The sequence below is a fragment of the Lytechinus variegatus genome, chromosome 15 (genome assembly GCF_018143015.1).
Source record: "Lytechinus variegatus isolate NC3 chromosome 15, Lvar_3.0, whole genome shotgun sequence".
In the NCBI taxonomy this organism is placed as follows: domain Eukaryota; kingdom Metazoa; phylum Echinodermata; class Echinoidea; order Temnopleuroida; family Toxopneustidae; genus Lytechinus; species Lytechinus variegatus.
In genome coordinates, this window is record NC_054754.1 from 13211830 (window position 1) to 13227220 (window position 15391).

General features: G+C 39.7%; 1 protein-coding gene across 5 annotated transcripts in view; it reads right to left on the reverse strand.

Moving 5' to 3' along the window:
* Positions 1-15391, reverse strand: part of LOC121429247 (protein PRRC2C-like) — a 46070-nt gene that overhangs the window by 16547 nt on the left and 14132 nt on the right. For 3 of the 5 annotated variants that reach the window (XM_041626215.1, XM_041626213.1, XM_041626212.1), the window contains exons 8-15: positions 12762-13016; positions 12256-12334; positions 11560-11682; positions 10357-10476; positions 7698-8175; positions 6618-6730; positions 3918-4026; positions 238-3093 (exon numbers count right to left, since the gene is read on the reverse strand). In XM_041626215.1, coding sequence (XP_041482149.1) covers positions 238-3093; positions 3918-4026; positions 6618-6730; positions 7698-8175; positions 10357-10476; positions 11560-11682; positions 12256-12334; positions 12762-13016 — 4133 coding nt within the window. The remainder of the gene's footprint in view (positions 1-237; positions 3094-3917; positions 4027-6617; positions 6731-7697; positions 8176-10356; positions 10477-11559; positions 11683-12255; positions 12335-12761; positions 13017-15391) is intronic. The other 2 variants (XM_041626217.1, XM_041626216.1) reach the window with 1 other exon arrangement.

Genomic DNA, 15391 nt, shown 5'->3' on the forward strand with positions numbered 1-15391 from the left:
GGTAGAAACACTCGACGTCATATTTTCTGGCCAACATTTGAAGCCAAGTTTGAAACGTAAAATATTTATCATACAGGTATGTGTTATCTGAAAAGCTTAGAAACTTGTTAAAAAACATACTGACAGGTGTCTTGGACTTAACTCATAGGGAATCACTAATGTGAAAACATGAGTTCGCCCTGCACCTAATTTTGGTTGAAAAAAGATGATCAAATAGATAAAGAAAATAGTGTTTACCATGGTCTGATCGGTAGCTGTCCCTGTTGCTGGGTCTATCTCCTCCCTGCCTCTGATTAGTTGGTCCCTTCCTCCCAACATCTCTCCTATCATTTCTTGGTCTGCCTTCAGGATCACCATTACTGCGAGCATTACCACTGCTATCCTTTACTGCCTTGTCAGCAGTGGTCTTAGGACCTTCTGATGCGACTTCCTTCTCTCTTGCCTTGTGATCATTGAAGTTACTGCTCTCAGATGCAGTCTCCCACTCATCATTGTTCAGATCAGAGGAGTTCTGCCTTGGTAGGGGAGGTCTAGATGCACCCTTTGGTGCTCCATCACTATTGTTGCCACTATTGACTAGACTTCTCTCGCTATTGTCTTTGGTCCTGCTGCCAGCTGTGTCTGGCCCTCGCTCACCTCGCTGAGGTCTTACCCTCCCCCTCCCATGAGAATTCTTTTGGAATCTAGGAGGCCTCTCAGGTCTTGACCTCCTGTACTGACCTCTTCCTGGAGGTCCATCTCTTGAACTTTGCCTCATTCGATCCTCATCGTCCCTTCCTCTGCCTCTTGGCTCTCTGTAGCTATCTCTCTGATCACCATCATTCCTGGAACTCCTTTCATATCTCTGGGAGCCATCTCGAGTAGAATGTGCTCTTCTCTCATCTCGGCCATCCCTGCCATCTCTGCTGTAGAATTCTCTACCGCGCCCCCTTGGGGCAGTACCCCTTCCTACACTTCCACCTCTCCCTCTCCTCACAGCACCTCCACCTCTTCCTCTTCTTGATGGCTCACCTCTGGGCAAATTACTTCTTTCTGCTCCATCAATTTCCTCATCAGCATCCCCTTGCACATTGGGTGATTCCGAGGATTCTTCTTTTGCTTCAGGCTCTTTGGGTTTCACTTCTTCATTGGCAGATTTCTCTGCATTCACAGGGGTGCTGTCCATGCTTTCTAACAGTGGTTTGGGTTTGGGCAGTTCGGTGTGCTTGGACTGTTCCTTACGTTCTGGAACCCTTTCAACACTCTCATCACCTGAGCTTACATCCCATTCTTCCTCCTCTTCTCTCCTCATTGGTTTCCTATAACCTTGCCGACTGTCGTATCTTTCTCCTCTTCCTCTGCCTCTTCCTCTAATGCCGGTACTGTATGGCTTGAAGCTTCTCCCCCGATTACTGCCCTCATATCGCCCCCTTTCTCTCCTGTTGGAGGAAGGACCCTTGTCGTCTCTTCTGTAAGGAGGTCCTCTTTCATCTCTCCTTCTGTTTGAGTCAGCTGAACCTCGACCACGTCCACCAGATCTTCCTCCTCTATCCCGCATGTCTCGCTCCTCTCTTCGATCACGAGGTGGCCTCTCATGTCTATCCTCTGCTTTCGGTTTCTCAACAAGATCTTTGGGTTTTGCCCCACTTCCTCTAAACTCAGAACCATCTTTCTTTTCAACCTTTTCAATTTGAGAGTCTTTGGTGTCTCTATCTAATGGAGCTTCCTCAGATTTCCGTTCATCAAGAACAGCTTTGCTCTTCTGATCAACATGAGCTGCTGGTTTCTCTTCCACTTTTTCTGTACTCTTTTCTTGTTGAATGCCTTCGCTTGGCTTTGGTGGTTCTTTAAGTTTTAACTTCTGACTTGAATCCTGTCCTTTCCATGCTCCTCTTGGTTCTGGAGGTTGAGATTCTACTCTCTTTGTGTCCCTCGAGTCATTCCTAGGTCCCCGTCCTCCTGATGGCTCATGATTTCCTCTTCTATTTTGCCTCTCTTCTCTTCCATGTGATTCACGGTCTCGATCTCGATCACTATCCCTCCTCCTTCCTTTTTCGTAGCGATCAGACTTCTCATTCTTATCTCTACTTATGCTTTTCATATCAACTAAACTGCTCGGGAGTGGCTTTGAATCTCGCTGTGGTCTCCTATCTCTATCCGCACCTGACCCGGTTTTGACAGTTTTTAATGGCTCAGGTGCTTTTTCTTTATGATCTGTTGCTGGGTTTATTTGCTTGTCCTTTTCATTTTGTGGAGGTTTAGCTTCTTTACCAACATTCTTTTCATGGCCCTGGGTTTCCACCTCTGGTTTCTGCTCTACTCTGGAAGGAGCAGTAGATACTTCCTGGCTAGACTGCCTTGTTATTTGTGCAACCTCTGGGGCCTGGCCTGAAATCTTTTCTCGACTGGGCCTACGCTCTATTTTCTGATCTTGTTTTGGTTCTTGCCTAGATCCTTGTCGCTGATCTTGTCTTCCAGCAGGCCTATGATCTTGTTGCCCTTGCCTCGGCTCTGGTCTTGCATCATGCCTCAAATCAGGTCTATTGTCCTGCCGATGTTCTGATCTTTGCTCCTGCCGATGATCAAGTCTCTGGTCTTGCCTCAGATCTGGCCTTTTCTCTTGGCGTGGTTCTGATCTATGATCGTGCCTTTGATCATTCCGATGATCATATCGCTGATCCTGCCGATGATCTTGCCGATGGTCCTGCCTCTGTTCTTGCCGTGGCTCTGGTCTCTTTTCTTGATGTAGATCATGGTGTGGCTCTGGCCTCTGTTCTTGTCTTTGGTCCTGCTTCTGATCAACCCTATGGTCTTGCATTGGACCTGGTCTTTGATCTTGTTGATCATGCATCCCATCATGCTTCTGTTCTTGTCTCGCACCATGCCGTGGCTCTTGACCTCTATGGATGTCTGTTTGAGACTCTTGACGCCTTGGGAATTCTTTAGGTGCTGCATCAGAAGGTATTCTTTGATTGCGGAACCCCCTGTCACCTCCTGGTATCACTGCTTGCCCAATGGCTGTATCGCCTTCTCTCACATCTGGTGAATAGTTGCCCTTCTCTTGGCCATCATTACTTGTTTCAGAGTTCTCGCGTCTTCTCTGTATATGAATTCCTACATCAGAAATAAATAAAGTAACAATGGCATTCATTAAGAATAGGGAATCTATATATTAAAAAGAAAACATTACAAGTTTTAAAAGTTTGCATGATAATTCAAACAAACAATATTGCCCTATATTTTGTAATAATACCAGGATAACCTTATACAAATACATTTGATTTGTATCCTCTCAGCAAATAACAAATCAAGCCAAGATCACAAAAGAAACTAACTTTACAAGAGCTCTATCTTAGAGTATTTCTGTATTTATCACATACCATATCAACAACATTTCAGTAAATACTACAATGTAGACATAGTATGGCACTCAACCTGCGAAAAGTGAAAACAAATGAGAAAATGCTTAAATGTAACCATTCCCAGGTCTTTAGTAAGGCGTTTTCAAAACCATTGATTGTAAAAAGTGAATAGCATCCCTTCCTATAGAAAAAGAAAAATTGCTGTAACGAAAAAAATCCACTTAGTACACTATTCCAATTCACTCCCTGAGAATGATCTGGCAAATATGGTGATGTGCTACATAATATAAACCCAGAGTTAACAGATCTATGTGCTAACCCTTTGGTGACCAAGCTTGCATATATGTGAGCTGAAGTCTATGGAAAACACATGGTACAGCAAAACCATTTAGACTCCAATGGGTTAATTGTAAGTCAATGTAATTCTGGAAACAGACCAACAGGGCCTGTTGACGGCCATGTTTATAAATCAGTTTGAGAAATTACCTCTTTCCTAATAATAAGCTCCTATACAATATGGTCTAATAAATTTTGGCCTTGCATTAATGGCTAATAATGAAAAGTCGTGTCACTCACTTGCAGGAGGGAGCTGCCTTTGTTCTTGAACAAAAGGAGTAGTAGGTGTGGTAGGACCGCTGCCACCCCAGCTTCCTCTTCCACCATCTCGACCATGCCACTGCTGCTCCTGAAACAAAAAGAGGTTGCAACACAATACAAAACAGGTCACATATCATACAAAATTCGTGTTCATAATTTCTTACGTGCATATGTTTTACAAAGTAAAGCATCTGCAGCATCCAGTTGCATAATTCAGTCTGTGCTTTTACTAATTTTTCTGTAAAATATGGCTCACAAGCCTACAGGACTTTCCAGTTAAATAAAGCCAAAAATGAATTTGACTCTAGTAAGAGTCTCTAGGATGGGTTATAACAAATTTGGCTGACACATGGGAAGACAATTTACTATCTCTATGGCTTGTTACGTTACAACCACACCACCTTGAAATGGTAAATTGCTGACTGGTCTACACCCAATTTGTCTCCTATCCATTTGGTCAAATTGCCTTTGTCTATTTACTTTTGTCTAATCTCCAGACAGTCTATGAACCATATCATCTAATATCCACTTGGTCTAATACCACTTAGTAAACGAGGTTAAAGGTATTGTTTAACTTTGTGAGCAGTTGATTAAAAAAATTCTCAAACCAAGATGAAACATGTGTACAAGTGCATGTATTAGAACTAATAAACCCTGAAAACAACAATTATTGAGAATGAAAAGCTAAAACTACAAGGCAAACGCCAATTTTGTAAATAGGCATCTTATAGACACCTAAATAGTACACATAAGTGTATGGGATGAAATTAAGATGGTGTTTCTGGTCACTTTATATTTCAATTTTTGAAGCACTAAATAATTATTTAAGTAGGCCTGGGACTTTCGGGTTTTTTCTTTTCGGGTACCCGTGGTAATTTTCGGGCGGGTACCCGGGTACCCGAAAATCATGTCGCTCGAAATATGACTGGTGGAAAAACCCCATAGGTGACGTCATCCAGCCACTGCGACGCAAGCCAATTTATGAATGAAAATATAGTAAGCATGCGCATTGCAAGCCTCAGCCCCACGCAGTATTCCGTCAAAAAAAGTCTGCAATACTGTGTCACCTCGTACCAAAATCGACCTAGAATTCCACTTTCCTTTATTTCATATGAATTATGAAAGGTATTCTCAGAGGATCTGTTTTCCCACCGATACCGCACTGGTAAGCAAATTTTTATTACTTCTTGCTTTTCCGTCAAAATCTTACGAAGTAGCGTCGATATTACATCGTGTTCGTGAATTTCTAGAATCTATCGCTACGTGAACAAAGTCAATTGATTTCCGGGTTTCGGAGCGTCGAATGCGCCAGCAAATCACGATCGTGTTACCATTTTCGGTTTATGATAAACTGAAAATGGTATCAAGAACGTGATTGGCTGGTGCCTCGTATGCTGCGAAACCCGGAAATTAATTGACTTTGTTCATGTAGCGGTAGATTCTACAAACTCACAAACACGTTGCAACATCGACGCTACTTCGTAAGATTTTGACGGAAAGCAAGAAGTAATAAATTTTGCTTACTTGTGTGGTATCGGTGGGAAAACAGATCCTCTGAGAATACCTTTCATAATCCATATGAAATAAAGGAAAGTGGAATTCTAGGTCGATTTTGGTACGAGGTGACACAGTATTGCAGACTTTTTTTGACGGAATACTGCGTGGGGCTGAGGCTTGCAATGCGCATGCTTACTATATTTTCATTCATAAATTGGCTGGCGGATGACGTCACTGCGCTGCAAAAGAAACATGGCGACGATTGAACGATCTCAGTCACATCGTCATCACTTGAAAAACTAGTATATTTAAGGATATTTCGAGGGTAATTGGTGAGATTCAGAATGAGACTTGTGTACTTTTGTGATGAGTTCACAATCATGTCTTACACTACGCAATACAAATCAAATGTACATTATACTGGTGAGCAATTTTCGGGTATCGGGTATTGATTTTTCTACCCGGGTACCCGACGCTTCCGGGCGGGACCCGGGTACCCGGGTTTTAGTCCCAGCCCTATATTTTAGAATTCAATTTTTTCTGAGCTTCATTTTTGATACATATCACAGACACAGTTGACAAGTGTGACCTTCTAGCTCAGATTTTTTAAAAGTCAAACCAATGTTAACCAATCACTTTAAATGAACTGTTTATGAACCATAATTTCATTTGACAAAATAAAGAAAGCAGTAACGGAATGTTAATTAGATAGATGGCATCAGACTAAATGAAAATTAGAAGAAGTGCATATTATACCAAGAGCCCTTAGTGTAGTGTAAACCAAATGTCAATTAGACTAAAGTGATTAAGAGGCCCGTACTCTGAAGTCAGGTTTAACTTAAACTCGGGTTTAAAGTTGCGGTTTAAGAATGGATAGCCAATTGTTACATAAATCACAGTAGAGATATCATATTTTAGCTCATTAGGCTCTCAAATCATTCATAATTATCTGGGAAGTATAAATAGATGATTGTCTTCACCATCAATGAATCAGGAAAGAGCACAGTAAGCATAAGAAACAGACAACTTAATACAAATTTTGACACTTTTGGCTTTCCATAATTTTTACCAGAGTTAGACCATGGTGTAAGTTAAACCTGACTTCAGAATACAGGCCAGTGAGTTTAGACCATGAGGTATCATATTGTAGAACAAGAGAATACAATCACACTGCTGGCATACCTGCGTGAAGGAGGATTGTCTATGGGTTTGATGACCATGCTCCTGTTGTTGCTTCTGCTGCTTCAGGAATCTAGGAGGCAAGTTCCGCGCAGTAGGACGATTGTAATTTCCACCTGAAAGAAAAGATACCAGACGTACAAATGAATTCAAGTACACTGTACAAGAATATCATGGACTTTCATTCTGGGCCACTGATCGTCTCGTATTAGGCTGGAATTCATTTTGTCTTCTCTATTTTGGTCTTCTCTTATTCCCTGTATAGGGAAGTAGGCAATACACGGTAAGTCTATTATAGGACCTAAAATAAGCTATGTCTATCAATTGATTGTACATTTGCAAAGAGATTGCTGGGGCCTATTCTTATAAAGCCTTGTAAAAGAATCAAATCAAACACCAATAAAGATTGATCAAGATTTCCAAACTCATAAGTACAGAATTTGAGATCAATCTCAGTATTAGTTTAATTCAAATCCATAACATGTCTTTATAAGACCGGGCCTTGGGCCTGTTGGTCTGCTTCTTGTGACAGAATATGATTTGCTACAAATACAACCTATCTTTTCAATAAATATGTTATTGATATCTACAACTGACTTCAATTGAATCTTTTTTAATTGAATCGATGGTATAAGGCAGACCTGACAATGAAAAACCTTTGGTCTACCCGCCATCCACGAGAAACAAGCACTGCCAAGTGCAAATGATCTGAAAGTTTCCCATCGCCAAAACTAGATCTTGCATTTTGCCCTAGATGAAAGTTGCAAAGTGACATGAGAATAAGACATCCGCACAGAATTTTTCATTCCCGAGGCCAAAGCTACTGCTAACCTCTAGCTACGATAGGGATATGTGCGGATTATATCACACTCCTTTAGCTGCTTAGGCATACTTTTTTTAAGCAAAGCCAATAAATGAAGAGGAATGATTATACTCTTATTAATGCACAACCTTATAGGATCTTTATAGAGGCACCATTTAAGATCTTTATATAAGTACTTTTCGTAAATGGAACAAGTGTGTGTGTGTTAAAGGGGGGGGGGGTAGGGATGAAAATGTAACAAAAACACATGACCAACATACCATCTCTTCTGTCCCTTCCTTGCCTGGATCCATCACTACTTCCACTCTCTGTTCGTTGTCTCTTGATGACCATACCCTCTCTGGAGTAAGGCACTTCACCCCGATCATGGTCTCTCTCCCAATGCCTCTCGCGATCGCGTTCCCACTCCCTATCCCGGCTATCCACCTCCCTCTCAGGCTTCTCCTTCGGCAGGTCAGTGGTGGTGGTGGGGTCAGCTTTGGGGATTTCCCTTTGAGGTGGCTCCGCAGCAGGAGCTTTGACCTCTCCTTCTTTCAGCTTCTGGTCACGGGCGATTCTTTCGTTCAGCTGCCTGAGTTTCTCTTCGGCGGCGGCTTTCCGCAGTTCCTCCTCTTTCTTCTGCTCCTCCTCTCGGCGTTGACGAGCCCGTTCGATGTTCGATGACATCTCGCTTGATTTGATCTGTTTCTGGTGCTTCCATCTGTCTTCATCGTCATCGACCGCTTGCCTTGAATGGCCCTGTGTAACAAATTACATAAGATCGTCTTTGTTGTTCATAATCACAAACAAAATGTTTGCAGGAGCCTGCATGAAAAATGCTGAAATTACCTTTGGAAGAATTCCTACTTAAGTATAATAGAATAACCTAGCATACTTCAACAGGAATTAAAATACTGCAACAGGCCAATATAGACCACATTAGGCACTTGTAAACTGTAAGTACATCAGCACTGATTAAGTAACTCAATTCTCATAATACATAACAATAAATCATAAACCTGGTAAATCAATATTTCAAATAATACTCAATTAAAACTAGGGTCGAATCATAATGAAGGGGGGGAGGGTATCGATAACTGCCCAAGAATTCAGAGTTGACAAAGCCTATAGGCCTATATTTCTTAATATAGATCTATATAAAAAAAATTCAGATGATACTATATTTCAAACCAACCAGGAATAGTCAAGGAAAAAGCAGAACCGAGCATGATTTCTCAATCGTCTTGCTTGAATTTATCAGTCCATAATGTTCCCAGGGCGTAGGCACAGCCACACCTTTTCATTATTATTTTTTTTTTTGAAAGTCTTAGTAACTCCACAGCAGAATTGCTGGCAAGTCACGTTCTTGAATTGAAAACTGATTTCAAATATTGAAAATATCTCAGGCCCCTATCATGATCTTCAAACTTCATACTTTGACTTTCGAATTTTGACTTTTCTTCTTGTACGGTACTCACTGAAAATGTAAAGATTAATCAATATTTTGCAACATGTGGGACATTTACACTGGAAAGATATCAATCACCACCAAAAAAAGAATGATCATGTTCTGTGTTTTTTTTTTCATCTAAATTTTTTTCAGGTGTACAAATACATTGTTTGATTATCAGTTTCAAACTAACAAATCATGCAGAGAAAAACTATGGCAATGCTTGCATTCATGCACATATCTCAGAATACAATACAAAAAAAAGGATACCACAAATATTGTGTTACATTGCGTTGAAAAGTTTGAAAAAATATTTAAATGTTACAGAACTATATCATAACACAATTAAAAGGCCAAGTTAAATTGGACATCAGTTTGAATAAATTACTGATGATTTTTGTATCGTCAAAATACAGCAAAAACGTACAACTATTTGGGCAGGAGAAAAAAAACACAAACAGACATAACTATTCTGGGAATACTCAAGGAGGGGTGTTTGATAAATGCAGGAATGTCAAAGTTACAAGTCACTGGAATGGGCCAAGGCATGTAAGTTGTTAAAAAAATGTTAAACATGTCCAATCATATGTTGATTCATATTCATTACAATTTCTTCATGATTTACTACAATTCAAATAACATTAATTTGAAGTTTAGTCATTGAAGGTCTATCAAGAATGTATTGGCAATCAAATGCTAATTTCTAATGCAATTTTATGACAGATCAGTTTTAGCTTTAGCATATCAATTTGCACTTCCTATTGCACGACGAAGATCAGTAATCAATTGAAAATTAGGAACCCAAATAGATTTGAAATCGATCGTTTGTTTCTTGCAAAGCCCTCATATTGTTAGTTAAACAGATAAACCATTTTGTTTACATTTTAGCAATTCATATTTCAATCGCAACAACTTTATCAAAGAACCTCTGATCTAGGGACACTGATTTTCCATTTACCAGCAAATAAAAATCTTTTCATTTAATCTACCTTTGTCAAACGTAATTCGTGTTTTAGCAGTGTATATGTTTTTTAAAGACAAAACAGAATTTCCATTTCAGATAAAGTTTGAAACAGAATTACAAATCTTAAAAAATAGAAAAGACATTTAAAAAAATATAGGAAAATCACCGTCTCTACTGATCATATAAGCACATGAATGAAACAGAATAAAACAAGTATTTTCAAGGCACAGCAATTTCTAGGAGCAAGGTCATTAGGTCCATGAGCTATAACACAACCAATGAATACAGCCGTATTCGTAACTAAACACACAAAGATAAACAATATGTGTTAGAATTGTGCAACCATCCGAAACTCCAGAACAGTGCACCAAACTTTTTAAACACAAACTGATATCAATAGCAAGGTGTTTGATGGGGTGCATGCATTGTCATGAAGGAAGGAAGGAAAAAAAAATTGAATGGAGGCGGATACTAGGAAAGGACAGGCTGACTGACTGGCTGGCTGGGCAGAGCAACAAATTTATACCTTGCTCCCGTGAGGGTGGTTGGGAGGTGGCCTTTGGAAATGGGGCGGCCGGCGACCATATTGTCCATGAGACTGGGAATGGTGGTGCCCTCTCTGCTCATGTGGGGCTCGATTCCACTCCTGTTCAACAAATAAGGGTACCAGTCGGCCAAGAAGAGAAACACACAAAGCTTTACCGCTGGGACTATCCACACTATGTATTTCCATTTATCTGTTACAGCTCACTTTCCCCCCGAGACAATTAATGTGGTTTAACAGACTCTGATTTCAAATGATTATGCAATTAGAAAAATACTAATACAATAAGCATTTAATGATGCCATTTGCAGTGCCATTACAATGTAATTAAAGCCCGTTTTTGTACCTCCCTAGAGAACATACAAAAAATAAATGGTGGGAACAATTGGAATGTAAGTTATGCAGAATGCATCACTGCAATATTTAACAATCTTAACAAATTTAACAATATTTAATAATCGGCAGAGCTGCCGACCTGAATATGATCATTTCAGTATCATAAAAGCTGATAATCAGTATTTTGGTGAGGAAATCAGTATTTTTAAAGAAATACCATAGAACACTACATAAAACTGGAACTTTAGAAATCAGTATTTTGCATAAACCATCAGTATTCTCATTTTTCAGTACTAAATACGGAAAATCAGTACTACTTCGCAGCTCTGCTTGAGCACGTAAAAAACATCGTGACAAAAACAACCTCATCCAAAAAAAAATTAAAATGCGACATTAGTGACAATCTCTGTTACTATGGTAACATTTTGAGGAATACAATTTGGCAGTGGTGACAACTGAAAACTGTCCCAATTTTTTTTAATAATTAGAAGGGAATGTTTTTAAGATAACCTGGTCAGGCACATTTTTAGATCAAACCAAACATCAATCCATTCATGTTAGAGTTAGAATGGCAATCCATCTCCAATTACTATCTCATTAACATGCTCAATACATATTATCTACATCTAGAGAGGCATTGTATGAAACTTGCAATCAATTAAAACTCCAATTCTCATCTCAAAATCTTGCAATTAATCGCAAATTTGCAACAACAAAATGCAGGCCCCTTTTAGCAACAAACACAAATCGAGTTGCTGTGGTTGAGATTGATCATTTAAATTCAAATTTGCGATTGAAACTTGCAGTTTGATTGCAAATAAGTTTCATGCAACATGGCATTGTACTCACCGTTTGGTCCATGTTGGCTGGCATCCTGCCGTGATGGGGTCCCCGAGGTGGTGGGCCACCACCTTCTCTATCATTAGGCTCCCAGGCTGCTCTGGGTGGGCCATGAGGACCCCCATCTCTTCCCTGTCAAGAAAGGGGCAGGGGTTAGCAAAGCATGACACATTTAAAATTGATTTCCTTTAAACACACAAAGCACATTGCAAAACTACAGTAATTATCGGCATCAACGAGGTTGGGTGGTATGTAAGAAAGTATCATTATCATCATTCAATGTAAATAAAACTTAATCATATTTACACAAAAATATTGCTATTAATAAAATTGTTAATTTTTGATATCTGATGAAGATATGACTGATAACATATTTCACAAAATGGCGCATAGATGACGTCACGATACCCATTTGACGTTGAATTTATTTTGTACACATCGCATGATAAGTCCGCATACTTGATAATATTCTGCTGAAAATTGATGGAGGACTTTGATGATCTTGGTGGAACAAGAAAAGGGGGAAAATAATAACGAAAAAGAAATTTAAAAAAAAGAAAATGCGTAGAACATAAGAGGTGATCTGTCAACAGACAGATCACCTAATAAATTATTAAAAAAACAAAATAAAACAAAATTATATCAAAAAATAAAATGTGAAATGGAAAAAAAATGAAAGGGGAAGCAATAATGATCCCAAATTACCTGAGGTCTTTGGTTAAAGTCTTCATCTGGTCTTCCATCCTGTCTATCTTTTGAAGCATCTTGACTGCTTGGTGCTGGTCTGAAGAATGGAATGTGATAAGAGATTTAGCATACTTGCTCCAACTTCTTCACACTCAACCAGCTGATTTTTATGAATTGTTTCAAATGAAATTTCAATAACTGATATATGAGCTTCAGAATCACATCATCAAAAAATGAAAAAAAAATAAAGACAAGAGTTCAACATGTTCTCCCCAACTTTCTAGTATAAAAGAATAACATCAAGATATCATTTGTGTCCCATCAATTTTTTTTCATAAAATTTCCCTCTTATCTGGGGTAAAATCTCTGAAAATTTAGATTTCACCTCTGGCCAGTTACATAAAAGAATGACTCAAAAGCAACACACCCAACCAATGGCGCCTTTCCCCTAGGATGAGAATCCAATGTGTTCAATTTCAAATCTTTCTTTCCATTGACCCAAGAGTTAGTAGATTTGTTCTCACCCTTTATCACTGCGCTTCTTGGGCGACTCGTCCTCTTCATCGCTGAAGACCAGCTTCTCGGAGTAATCCACCTCACCGCTGACCACCGCCCACCCTTCCTCTGTCTTGCTGGCAGCCAATTCATCCATGTCCTTGAGATGCTTCATGTCAACAATGGCTTGTCGGGAAACATTTTCTTTGTTCCCTGGAGGCTTGTCAGGTCTACCCTGATGCCTAGGAGGACCTCTGTTTGGTCCAGACTGCTGCGGTGGCATCCTACAGAAATATACACGAATCCAGGTTGAAGGTTAGTGTACAATTACTAAGCCTTACACTCATGAATCACTAGAGCCTTACGACATGAAGCTTCAATATTGATAATACTTTTATAATCGTTGCTTAGTGCGATCAATAATTGTAACATTTCTTACATGGGGATTCAGTGTAGGTCTCAAAGACTACAAGTTATATACCCTTTGTCAAAGACATTCATCTGCCATTGTCACATCCATATCTTCTGTCTAAATTAACCTATCAGTACAAGGTAGGAGAGAGGGAGCTAATGCTGTAACCGATTTTTATTCCAATTCCCGATCCGATCCGATTTTCCCCTTTTTTCTACATTTTTCCGAACTCCGATTTTTGACCAGTGGGAAAAAATCGGATCGGAAAAACCAAAACATAACAAGACAAAAAAAAACACGTGGCGACATGTTTGCCGTCAAAATGCGCTGGTGATTTGTTTTGATCTCAGAAAAAAGCGATGGAAGGAAAAGAAGATAAAGGGGAAGAAAATTATGATTTGTTTTTATCTCCGATATTAGCGGAAAGGCAGGTGGAGAAGAAGATTATGATTTGTTTTGATCTCCGACATAATCAGGGAAGAACAAAACGATGATGATGATAATTGGTGATAATTTGTTTTGATCTCCGACAAAAATGGAGGAAGAAAAACAACGAAAAGACGATATGTTTTGATCTTAAGCGGAGGCAAATAAGATTTAGTTGAACACGCTGACATGCGCGGTAATATTTACGACTATCTGACTATACGTCCTCTAAGAGTTTACGATTACCTCCGCTATCACGACGATGTTGTTGAGAAGGTGAATATCATGGTAAACAACTCTGGATAATAATGCGTCTTTTTCTGGAGGTCAAGCGACCTTTAAGAGTTTACGATTACCTCCGCCATCACTACGATGTTGTAGAGAAGGTGAATATCATAGTAAACAACTCTGGACAATAATGCGTCTTTTTCGGGAGGTCATGCGACCTTTATGAGATTACGATTACCTCCGCCATTACTACGATGTTGTTGTAGAGAAGGTGAATATCATGGTAAACAACTCTGGATAATAATGCGTCCTTTTCGGGAGGTCATGCGACCTTTAAGAGTTTACGATTACCTCCGCCATCACTACGATGTTGTAGAGAAGGTGAATATCATGGTAAACAACTCTGGACAATAATGCGTCTTTTTCGGGAGGTCATGCGACCTTTATGAGATTACGATTACCTCCGCCATTACTACGATGTTGTAGAGAAGGTGAATATCATGGTAAACAACTCTGGATAATAATGCGTCCTTTTCGGGAGGTCATGCGACCTTTAAGAGTTTACGATTACCTCCGCCATCACTACGATGTTGTAGAGAAGGTGAATATCACGGTAAACAACTCTTGATAATAATGCGTCTTTTTCGGGAGATCATGCGACCTTTAAGAGTTTACGATTACCTCCGCCATCACTACGATGTTGTAGAGAAGGTGAATATCATGGTAAACAACTCTGGATAATAATGTGCCCTTTTCGGGAGGTCATGCGACCTTTAAGAGTTTACGATTACCTCCGCCATCACTACGATGTTGTAGAGAAGGTGAATATCACGGTAAACAACTCTTGATAATAATGCGTCTTTTTCGGGAGGTCATGCGACCTTTAAGAGTTTACGATTACCTCCGCCATCACTACGATGTTGTAGAGAAGGTGAATATCACGGTAAACAACTCTGGATAATAATGCGTCTTTTTCGGGAGGTCATGCGACCTTTAAGAGTTTACGATTACCTCCGCCATCACTACGATATTGTAGAGAAGGTGAATATCATGGTAAACAACTCTGGATAATAATGCGTCTTTTTCGAGAGGTCATGCGACCTTTAAGAGTTTACAATTACCTCCGCCATCACTACGATATTGTAGAGAAGGTGAATATCACGGTAAACAACTCTGGATAATAATGCGTCTTTTTCGGGAGGTCATGCGACCTTTAAGAGTTTACGATTACCTCCGCCATCACTACGATATTGTAGAGAAGGTGAATATCACGGTAAACAACTCTGGATAATAATGCGTCTTTTTCGGGAGGTCATGCGACCTTTAAGAGTTTACGATTACCTCCGCCATTACTACGATGTTGTAGAGAAGGTGAATATCATGGTAAACCACTCTGGATAATAATGCGTCTTTTTCGGGAGGTCATGTGACCTTTAAGAGTTTACGATTACCTCCACCATCACTACGATGTTGTAGAGAAGGTGAATATCATGGTAAACAAGTCTGGATAATAATGCGTCTTTTTTGGGAGGTCATGCGACCTTTAAGAGTTTACGATTACCTCCGCCATCACTACGATGTTGTAGAGAAGGT